The sequence below is a fragment of the Acanthochromis polyacanthus genome, chromosome 19 (genome assembly GCF_021347895.1).
Source record: "Acanthochromis polyacanthus isolate Apoly-LR-REF ecotype Palm Island chromosome 19, KAUST_Apoly_ChrSc, whole genome shotgun sequence".
NCBI lineage: Eukaryota > Metazoa > Chordata > Actinopteri > Pomacentridae > Acanthochromis > Acanthochromis polyacanthus.
In genome coordinates, this window is record NC_067131.1 from 30694984 (window position 1) to 30707347 (window position 12364).

The 12364-nt window shown below is 38.7% G+C and overlaps 1 protein-coding gene across 1 annotated transcript in view; it reads left to right on the forward strand.

Moving 5' to 3' along the window:
• The window catches only part of grid1b (glutamate receptor, ionotropic, delta 1b), a 739432-nt gene that overhangs the window by 695866 nt on the left and 31202 nt on the right, over nt 1-12364 (forward strand). Inside the window, 1 exon segment of the mRNA XM_051939963.1 lies at nt 8839-9005. Coding sequence (XP_051795923.1) covers nt 8839-9005 — 167 coding nt within the window.

Here is a 12364-nt window from a genome sequence, read left to right on the forward strand (position 1 = left end):
TAGTTAGCTGTCTTTCTATGACTTTAGCTGCATAGTTAGCTGTATTTCTATGACCTTAGCTGGACTTAGCTGCATGTTTGTTTGTTTTTTTTACTTTAGCTGTGCAGTTCACTGTTTTAATGGTTTTAGTTGCACTTTTCTGACTTTCTATGACTTTCGCTTCCTTTCTATGACGTTAGCTGTAGTTAGCTGTATTTCTCTGACATTAGCTGTACTCAGCTGTGTTTTTTGTAACTTTAGCTGTAGTTAGCCGTCTCTCTTTGTTATCTGTAGTTAGCTGTGTTTTTCTAACATTACCTGTGCACGTAGCTGTTTCCTGTGGTTTTAGCTGTGCAGTTAACTGGTTTTTGCTATAGCTGTAGTTGGCTGTCTTTCTTTGATACTAGTTGTAGTTAACAATCTTTTTTATATAATTTTAGCAGTAATTAGCTGTCTTTCTATGATACTAGTTGTAATTAGGAATCTTTTTTTATATATAATTTTAGCAGTAATTAGCTGTCTTTCTATGATGCTAGCTGCAGTTAATTGTCTTTTTTATAATGTTAGCTCTAGTTAGCTGTCTTTTTAAAAATAATTTTAGCTGTAGTTAGCTGTTTGTTTGTTTTTTATATTTTCAGCTGTAATTAGCTACCTCTGTCTGCTCTGATAATTTTCCATCAAGTTAAACTAATGAATTGGTTCATCCATCACAGGTATGAGATTTGTAGTTAGAGCGATTCAACAACAGGTTGTCGATTTATTAACATAGGAGACGAGCTGCTGTGTTGTTGTAGTTGTTATGACTCACACATTAACACCAGCAACTCAAACACACACTCAAACACAAACTCCCGTTTTATCGCAGCAGGCAAACATGCAAAGACACTCCTCTGTTCACACATTACTGAACAGCAGCTCCACAATACACCAATTAGTCAGGCTGAGAGTGTGTGTGTGTGTGTGTGTGTGTGTGTGTGTGTGTGTGTGTGTGTGTGTGTGTGTGTGTGTGTGTGTGTGTGTGTGTGTGTGTGTGTGTGTGTGTGTGTGTGTGTTGTACGTTATTGTGCTCATAGATCTCCCAAAAAGCCGATGACAAATTAGCGTCAAAGACAAATCGGCTCCGAGCGCATCCATTATTCAGCCATTTGCATGATAAACATCCCAGCAGATTCTTTGGTGTTTTATCCCCCAGTAACCCTGAACACACACACACACACACTTTAATCAGTTGTATTTCTATCATCGACTGGTTTTCCACTACGTCCTCCATGCTGCTCCATCCTCCAGGTATTGAACACTCAGGTGAGGCCAGGTGAATGTTCATTATCACTGTTTTCTGATCAGTATTGATTCCACAGCTTCACGTGTGATTACTGAGACACTGTATAATCAATAGTGTCAGAATAATCAGTGTGACGTCAGCATTGTGGTGCTAATTTCATCAATACCGCTTATTGGTAACCCGTTTTCCACGATCAAAACAAATCTAAATAACAGTATGAGTGTTTTAGTGTGAAGTGTTATTGAGTGAACTGCAGCATCAGCAGAATCAAACTCCTCGTTAGTTAAAGTTTCCTGCTGTTGATCAGCAGATTAATCAGTTTGACCTGTTGGACTGCTGTTAATGACGAGCTTTAGCTGTAGTTAGCTTCTTTCTGTTGCTGTAGCTGTGTAGTACACGGTGTTTCTATGACTTTAGCTGTAGTTAACTGACTTTCTATGACTTTAGCTGCAGTTAACTGACTTTCTATGACTTTAGCTGCAGTTAACTGACTTTCTATGACTTTAGCTGTAGTTACCAGTACTTTTATGACTAGCTGCAGTTAACTGACTTTCTATGACTTTAGCTGTAGTTAGCAATACTTTTATGACTTTAGCTGTAGTTAGCCATCTTTCTATGATTTTAACTGTACTTAGCTGTTTTTTATGTTAGTAACTGTGTTGTTAGCCATATTTTTATGGCTTTAGCTCTAGTCAGCTGTCTTTCTATGACTTTAGCTATATCTGGCTGTCTTTTTATGATATTAGCTGTGTAGTTAGCTGTCTTTGTATGACTTCAGCTGTTTAGCTGTAGTTAGCTGTTTTTCTATGATCAGTGTAGCTGTAGTTCACCGTGTTTCTATGATGATAGCTGCTGTGTAAACTGCCTTTCTATGACTTTGGCTGTATGTAATTGTCTTTTTTAGCTGTTTAGTTAGCTGTCTTCCTATGAATTTTCAACCCGGTCTCACAATCTCATTAGCTAGAGCTAATTTAGCCATTCTTCTACAACTTTAGTTAGCTGTCTGTGACTTTAGCTGCGGTTAGCTGTCCTTCAATGAATGCAGCTTTGTAGTTAAATGTTTTTGTCAGCGTTTAGCTGTGTACTTTGCTTTCTTTTTATGACTTTAGTTATACTTAGCTTTCTATGATAATAGCTGTAGTTAGCTGTCTTTCTAAGACCTTAGTTGTGTAATTATAAGCATTTCAGTGACTTTTGCTGTGTAGTTAGCTGTCTTTTTATGACTTTTGCGTAGCTGTAGTTTGTATCTTTCTGTAACTTTAACTATCGTTAGCTGTATTTCTATGGCTGTAGCTATCGTTAGCTGGCTTTTTATTATATTAGCTATGTAGTTAGCTGTCTCTGTACGACTTTAGCTGTGTTTCTCTGTAGTTTCCTATCATTCTGTAGCTGTCATTAGCAGTATATTTATGCTGTTAGCTGTGTAGTTAGCTGTATTTCTAAGACTCTAGCTGCACTTAATCTCTCTATGGTAGATTATTTGTTCATACAGTAAAGCAGAAAGTCAGATCCAAACAATAACTCAGTTTTGTCCAGCTGTGTCTTTGTAGAGCAGCACAGTCCACCTACTCAGGTGTTTTATTCTTGAGACTCAGTGAAAATGAACAAAATGTGCTTGTTTGGCATCCCAAACATAAATCATTGTTGTCTTTATTAAGGCATGGATGACATCCCATCATTTCCAGCCCAGCTCCACCTAGCTTAGCATCAGTGTAATAAGTAAACATAGATGAAGACACCTGTGTGGATGTACAGGACCTTTAAAACCAGTACAGGTGATGGTCAATCACTGGTTCTGCTCTGGATGAGCAATGAGCTGAACATCAGAGGATTTGTTGTCTGGATTTAGCTGTGGAATGTTTCTGATTCTTTCAGTTTTCATGCCAACAGCTGTAGGTTTCTGTTGCACAGTCAAGATAAATACAGCCCCTCATGTTTCCATCTATTCTGCTGAGAAACAGTTGAGTTGCTGAAACTCCCCTGAACATGAATGATGCAGAGCTGATGAGATGACGTCAGGTCCCAGCGCTGACTTTCATGTGAGCTAAATGCAGCAGAGTGAGGTCTTGTTTTGTGGATCTGTCGGAACAGAGCTGCTGGATGTGACAGTTACTGTGGATCTGTTGTCTCCTTTGTGGGTTTCTGTCCCTGTTTGTCCTCCTTTGATTCATAAGAACCTTTTCACTGCTGAGCACTCAGCGTGGCTGCAAACAGCTTCCAGGAGAGACAGGAAAAACACAAAGACGTCAGCAGTGAGAAGCAGCATCGTGATGCGATAATTAGAGTCTCAGCACGAAGATCTGAAGACTCCAGATGGAGTTAGTGTAAGAGGAAGGAGGAGACTAACTGTTCAGCAGAGAACAGGTTGAAGGAAGCTGCTGTTAAATATGAAAACATCCTCCAATACTGAGACCAGACTGCTGCTGCTGTGTAGATTTTACTGTCACCTCCTCAACCACTCACCTCCTATTACGTTTGAAAAGAACTACTTTACTATGACAGTTTATTAAATTTTAGAAATCATAGAACACTATGTTGTACAAATGTTACAGTATAGTGTGATGTAAAAAACTTCAAAGTAGAGTGTCATTAAAAAGGTCTTTTTATAGTGTGTTGTACAGGCATGCGATAGTATATCAAATAAAACGTCATAGTATAGTGTATCGAAAAAAAGTAAATGGTCTCTATTTATATAGCGCTTTACTATACCTGCAAGGTACCCAAAGCGGGACCCACCGGGAGCAATTAGGGGTTAGCTGTCTTGCTCAGGGACACCTCAACATGAGCACGACGGGCCAAGGATTGAACCGGCAGCCCTCCAGTTACAAGACAGCCGCTCTATCCACTGATCCATGCTGGGTTTCTTGGACGTTGGTTCATTGCATTAAAGTTTCCACCTCTAAAGAAGGGAGCAGAAAGCGGTCCTCCCCAGATGTTGTAGAAAGGTGGGACTGCTGCAATACATCGATTATGAATTCGACAAAAGCTACAAAGTACCGAGAAAAGGACTGTTGCATTGTGATTGCGTCTATAACACGGCAAAGTTGTTGTGCGGATGGTGTCTGGATGAAAAAGTGACGACATGAATTATTCATCGTATAGTGTGTAAAAAAAACGTCATAATATAGTATGTCAGAACAAAACTCAGTGTATTAAATCATAAAATGTCATAGTATAATATATCAAAAAACGTCATAGGATGCTGTAAAAAGTCACCGTATAATATGTTGGAAAAAATATCACAGTGTACTATGTCAGAAAAAAAGTCATAGTATAATATGTTGAAAAAACATAGTATAGTATGTCAGAAAAAGCCATAATATAGTATGCTAGAGGAAATGATAGTGTAGTATGTCATAGAAAGTCATAGTATATAACGTCATAAAGCTTCACAGAATAGTGTATTGGAAAAAAGGTCATAGTATAGTATGTCGGAAAGAATCATAGTATGCTATCAGTAGGGGTAGGAGTAGTGTTTTCTTCCTTCTGGCCTCGGTGCCCCGCCCTGTCGTGATGATGTCATGTTGTGTGTGTGTGCTTGTGTGGGTGTGTGCATGTGAATGGCTGTCGACATGTAGGGATGGTTGAGAGTTAGATTTTTTGATATTTTTAATTCTATTTGTAATTGTATTTATTCATTGCCTTCTTTGTTTTTATTCTTGTGAAGCACTTTGTGTTGTTCTGCATGAAAAGTGCTATACAAATAAAGTTTGAAGTTTAGTAGTAGTAGTAGTATCAGTATATTGTGTATTGGATGACATACGAAACAGTGACGTTTTTGTGTCATTTTGGATGACATACTAAACTATGATTTTTTTTGTCATATTTTGGACGACATACTACACTATGAAGTTTTATTACCATTTCGGACGACATACTAAGCTATGATGTTTTATTGTCGTTTCAGACGACATACATGCCATATGATGAAATAATGTAAAATCGGCCGTGAAAAACACTGTAGAGCAGTTTTCTTTGAAAAAAATCATCATGAATTTTGTCCAAAAAAAACCGCCATAGTATAGTATGTCAAAAAAAAAAATGCCAATTTTTCAACATGTCAAAAAAACATACCATATGATGAGGCGCCTGTATAGCTCAACAGCTTAAGTGGGCAAACCATGTATAATGGCTGGTTCCCGCTCGCACGGCCATTTGATGCATGTCTTCTCCTGCTAATCTCTTTACACTGCACCTATCAAATGAAGCGACATACTAAACTATGACGTTTTTGTTCCATTTCGGACGACATACTAAGTTATGATGTTTTATTGTCGTTTCAGACGACATACATGATGAAATAATGTAAATAGGCCATGAAAAACACTATAGAGCAGTTTTCTTTGAAAAATAATTTATCATGAATTTTGTCCAAAAAAATCACCGTAGTATACTATGTCGAAAAAATTTTTCATTTTTTCAACATGTGGCAAAAACATACCATATGATGGGGCGCCTGTATAGCTCAACAGGTTTAAGCGGGTGAACCATGTATAACGGCTGGTCCCTGACACAGTTACCCGGGTTCAATTCCCACTTGCACGACTATTTGATGCATGTCTTCTCCTACCAATGTCTTTCCACTGCACCTATCAAATGAAGCGACATACTAAACTATGACGTTTTTGTGTCATTTTGGACAACATAATAAACTATGATATCATTATTTTAGTGTACTAGTTTGACTTTTTTTTTTCATTTTTCAACATGTGGCAAAAACATACCATATGATGAGGCACCTGTATAGCTCAACAGGTTAAGTGGGTGAACCATATATAAGGGCTAGTCCCTGACGCAGTTACCCAGGTTCAAGTCCCGCTCACACCGCCATTTGATTCATGTGTTCTTCTGCCAATCTCTTTACACTGCACCTATCTAATGAAGCGACATACTATGACGTTTCTGAGCCATTTCGGACGACATACTAAAGTATTACGTTATTCTGTCATTTTGGACGACAGAATAAACCATAACGTTTTTCTCATATTTCAGATGACATACTAAACTACGACATTTTTATGTCATTTTGTACGACATACATTTTTGTGTCATTTCAGACGACATACTAAACTATGATGTTTTTGTTCCATTTCGGACGACATAATTAAACTAAGAAGTTCTGTCATATTTTGGACGACATACTAAATTAAGACGTTTTTGTGTCATTTTGGACGACTTACTAAACTATGACGTTTTATTACCGTTTGACGACATACTAAACTACGACGTTTTATTACCGTTTGACGACTTACTAAACTACGACGTTTTATTACCGTTTGACGACTTACTAAACTACGACGTTTTATTACCGTTTGACGACTTACTAAACTACGACGTTTTATTACCGTTTGACGACTTACTAAACTACGACGTTTTATTACCGTTTGACGACTTACTAAACTACGACGTTTTATTACCGTTTGACGACATACTAAACTACGACGTTTTATTACCGTTTTGGACGACATACTAAACTACGACGTTTTATTACCGTTTGACGACTTACTAAACTACGACGTTTTATTACCGTTTGACGACATACTAAACTACGACGTTTTATTACCGTTTTGGACGACTTACTAAACTACGACGTTTTATTACCGTTTGACGACTTACTAAACTACGACGTTTTATTACCGTTTGACGACATACTAAACTACGACGTTTTATTACCGTTTTGGACGACATACTGTTACGGAGTGGTTAGAAAATTCCAGGCACAGACACAGATACAGAGAGACTGGAGGAACATTAGCAAGAACTTTATTTTAAAGTAATAAAACTTCAGACAATACAACAGGAACCTGAGTTGAGCGGAAAATCAAATCTCGCTAAATATAGCATATGCAAAACCAAACAACTGTCAAATCCCGCAGTCAAAGTCCAAAAGAAAAAAACCCAACACCAACACTACACTAAACAACGAAGTACTCACAAACCAAGGGAGAAACTGGACGGAAGGGACAGGGAAGCAAGCTCAGTGAATCCGGGTACAGAGGAGGAGAGTCCTAAAAGGGGAAATCCAGGAGACAGGGGGGGAACAAAGTCCAAAAAGTGAGCAGAGTTCCTGAAGGGGTGTGAATCAATGATCCAGCAGAGACTGAGGCTGAATCCCAAACCGCCCCCTACACACTATCCCTACACACTACCCCTCCATTTGCGCGTTCCCGTGGAGGGTCCTCCATATTAAGGGCCGTCCCAAACCGCGTAGTGCGGAGGGGGAGTGGACTGTTCAGCCCTTAAATAGCGAGTCTGCATCGATGCTCACTCTGGACAACTTTTTCAGGAAGTGCAACGTCGACATGGAGGAGGAAACAACATATTGATGTGAGTTCCACGTGGGTCCTTTATTTCTCCCACGCCTTTTTCACACTGACAGAACATCACATAAAGAGTGGTGTAAAAAGATAAAACAAAAGAAACAAATCTTCTTCTCTACTGATGTTTGATTTAATTGTGCACCCCCTGACACCTTAAAATTTGAACACAACTGACAGAATTCATTCATTCATTCATTTGTTGGATTTGAAATGCCAGATAATAGGATTGGAAAACATGTGAGTGAAAAAAGTGGGATGCTTTCGTCTTCTGGAAGCAGCAGCGATCCTTGTTAGTTGCAACCTGTGCCACAGCGCTACAGCCATGCACAGTAGGCATCTTTGTGTTACCATGGCGATGACGTCTTCCGTTTTTCCGGTGAGGCGACAGGGCGTCCCATTCCTGACGATCGTATTTATACCCTCCCCCTTCAATTAAAGTGCCCTCCACAGCTGCGAGTGTGACTTCTTTTGGAGTGACACTCGGTAGTGGAGGGGGAGTGTGTAGGGGCGGTTTGGGATTCAGCCTGAGTGACTGAGCGGGGTTTAAATAGTGAGGAGAGTTTGTGGACAGGTGAGCTGAGTTCACTGATTGCTGCAGCTGACAGTCATTGGGGGTAATCAGCAGGCAGTGTGCAGGTAGAGCAGGAAGAGAGACACATGAGGGAGAGGTGACAGACCTGAAAGACAGGACAAAACCGAAACAGATCAGGAACCAAGAAAGGAGGAAAAAAGGCAGGGGCCAGAGCAAGATCCTAACACAAACTAAACTATGATGTTTTTGTCATATTTCGGATGACATACTGAACTATGACGTTTTAGTGTCGTTTCGGACGACATATTAAAACGTGATAGTTTAGTATATCGTTCAAAATTTCACCAAAATGTCATAGTTTAGTTTGTCGGACAAAGTCATAGTGTAGTATGTCATCGTATATTTATTTCTGAAATACTGGACCAAAGAAAGCCAAACACAGAAAACAGACCAGAGATGTGAAGGTGAATAATTAGAATTTAATACAGTAAAAGATTTACTGACTAAATGAAGACAGAAAGAATAGAAAGAGACAACATGGTATAACAGCAAGTCGATCAAAACGGTTTGAAGATCAGTTGTTTTCAGGTTTAAAAACGTGTGGTCTTGATGTCAGTAGGCATTTAATCAGAACTAAAGTCTGTAAACCGAGCGTTGAAGCGTGTTTTTGCTGAAGCACGATAAACTGTGGATGTCATGGTGTGTTCCCTCCGCTGTGTCTGCAGGCCAAGAAGAGTCCGTTCGCCTTCCTGTGGGACATGGCGGTTCTGGAATACGCCGCTCTGACGGACGACGACTGCACCATCACCGTGTCAGGAAACAGCATGAGCAGCAAAGGATACGGCATCGCCATGCAGCACGGCAGCCCCTACAGAGACCTGTTCTCCCAGAAGTAAGTCGCTCAGAGACCTCCACATCCACCTGGAGAAGACCATGATGGGTCACCTGCAGGAAGCTCTCAGCAAGTTTAGCCACATGAACCAACTGTTTGCTAGCAAAACAATTCTGGAAAAAAAAAACCCCACTTAACTCAATGATTTCCTTGACGTGTTGCACATAAGTTTAATGTTATGACGTCCCAATTATCTGCAATCTGACAGCAAAAGAAAAAGTGCATTCAGAGCTCCATCTTCAGACAAGATTTAAACCCCTGGGGGGGCACTTTCAGTTTCAAGGAACTTTTTACCTTGAAATAAGTGAAAAAATTAGCCAATAGAACAGGTGAAAAAAGTATTATATATTTGAATATTGAGATCTTAAAATTAGCTGGTAAAACTTATTTTAAGCTCTATTTTACCAGGATTGTCAAGCTTAGGTGTGCTAAAAAAAGAAGAAGTAGTTTTTCACTAAAAAATAGATTTTTGCTTTCATATAGCCTCCCAATTTGACGTATTAATCATCCTGTTGTCTTCATTTAGGGGCACTAAAAAATTTTGTTTGTCTGAAAAAAATCCAAAAAATCTGCAAAAAATTCTCCAAATTTCTGAAAATTTGCAAAACCTTCAGGAAGAAAATTCCAATAATTCCTTAGAAGTTTAACTTAAAAGTTTTATTTTAAAAAAAAATCCCCCAAATTTGGCAAGAAAATTCTTGTATTTTCAAAAAAATGAGTAAAATTCTTCAAAAAAAATCCTAAAAATATCTAAGGTATATATATCAGTAAAACTTATATTTTCCTTTAGAACATTCACAAAAAATAAACCAAAATCCAGCGAATTTTGCATCTTTTTTTCCACCAAAATGTTCAAAAATTTCCCGAAAATGTGGACATCAGAAGTTTCACTGTGAAAATATATATTTTTCCCCACATTTTCAAACTTTAAAACGGGTTAAATTTATTTAGCATTTTCTTGTAACATTCAACTCAAAACAAGATAAGATCAAGATTGACTTCACCAGATATTTAGGATGCATTGTGTCAAAACACGTGCGTCCATCTTGCTTTAAGTCTACAAATTCTGAGCTCCTCCACAACACTTTAGTTCCAATTTAACGACGTGAACCGACTGTTTGTCAGAAAAACATCCTGCAAACTTCTTACAACAGAACATACTGAAAGCAAAAAGACTAAATACGCAGTTTAACAAGTTTGTTCAACCTCAAATCTTTGCATTGAGAATCTTCAACCCTTAGAATCCAAATATGTGCCGATGAGAACAAAAGACATGTCTTAAAGAAAGTCACCATAATGACACCATTTATCAGCCAGAAACTGTAAGAACTGAAACAATTAACTTTTTGACCGCCATTGAACTAATTATGTGAGTTAAGTTGAGAAAATTAACCAAACCTTTGAAACAAAAGATGACTTAAAGCATATCCAAAGAGACTTCAAACTAATCTGAAAGGACTTAAAATGTGACCACAATGAATTATAACCTGTCCAAAATTACATAACATATTGCCAAAATAACAAGAACAGATCCAGAAAGACTTAACCTGTTACGTAAAAACTGTCATCAATACTGTCTAAAGTGGCTTAAAATTTGTCCAACTAATGACCACAATGATGCAAATTACGTTCAAAGTGACTTAAATGCGTCTAGAATTACTTCAAATTTGTCATTGGTTTGAAAAAAAACCAACTGACACATAATACTTTCACAAATGACTTAAAAACTGTCCAAATGACTTATATCCTGTCCAAAATTACAGAAAAATTGTCCACAATGATGCAAACTGTGTTCAAAGTGTTTTAAAATGCGTCCACAACTACCGTATTTTCTGCACTATATGGCGCATTGGAGTATAAGGCGCACCTTCAAAGAATGGCCTATTTGAAAACAGTTTTCATAGATATGGCGCGCCGCATTATAAGACGCATAGAATAGAAGCGACAAGACGAAGCCGTTTCTGCCGTTTCCAGAGATCAGTTCACATGCCAGACCTTTGGGGGGCGCTGTATTGCTCTAACAATAAACAAGAGAAGAAGCCTGGGCCAGCCTGTGAGCTAACGTTAGCACTTAGCATCCCATGAGATCATGAATGAGAAGAAAAGACTGACGGTGGATTGTTTATTACGCTGAGTCATGGACAGGCGTGTCGGGAGGAGGCGTGTTCTTCATGTTTAACATATGAAATCCCTGATAATGGCTGGTGTTTGGCGTGTTTCCCTCCTGTAATGTGCACATTAGAGCCTCGTTGTCATAACAAAAGCGTCTTTAAACCAGGGATTCCGGCACACTGGATGCCTTGCGACACCCCCCTGACTACGGTAGCCATGGTTAATCAATACTGATCCATATATATGGGGCATCGGATTGTAAGGCGTACTGTCGGCTTTTGAGAACATTGAAGGCTTTTAGGTGCGCCTTATAGTGTCAAAAATACGGTACTTCAAATTTGTCACCGACACATAAGATGTCTAAAATTACTTAAAACTGTCCAAATTGTCATCAAACTTGTCTAAAGTGAATTAAAAAGTCTCTGAAGGACGAGTTCATTCTGCTGCTGCTTTTATTAGATCTGATTCTGTTTCCATCAGAAAACGTCGACACTCGTCAGGATTTATTTCTACGTGATGAAACGAGGTCCGATCAAAGACAAAGGCTGGAGGTTTGTGATCCGTTAAGAGTCGGTTATCCTGTAAATCCACGTGCAACCTTTAAACGAGCGTTAACGAGGCGCTCCGACCGTCAGTAAAGTCCATTAAGCTCACATGAAACGAGCTTCGTTAAGTAAAACGGGATTATTCATGGAGACAGGAGGACGGAGCTAATTACCGGAAGGAAATATTTTTATTATTTCATGTTTACTTTTTTAGGAAAGTCAACAGAGATGAAACCAGCAAGCAGCAGAGTGAAGAAACCTCAAATTGATCCCAGAGCGAGTTAAAAATAAAGATTATTACATCATGAGATCCTCAGAAAACTTTCTCAGCCGCCTGGAATCGATCGACTCCAGAAAACAGTTGATGATGAAGCTTCCGGTTCAAAGTGGAATTAAAGTTTTAGCTGAAAATAAACCGAAGCAGCACACGAACAATTGAGTCTTTTAACTTTATGTAAAAACACAAAGATGTTAAATCAGAAGCAGCTGGAACGGCAAACTGATCAAGGAACGGTTCGGTGTTTCAGTTTTCCTGTTAACATGTCAAACTGTTGAATTATTGCCTCAGTTTGGTCATTTTTCTGGCTGGAAACTCAACTGTTGGTCACAACTGAATGGGATAATCCAAATATTTCAGAAAAATCAGTAGAAAAATAAACACAAAATACACATCAGAACTCTTTCTGGCCTTTTGTTGGAACA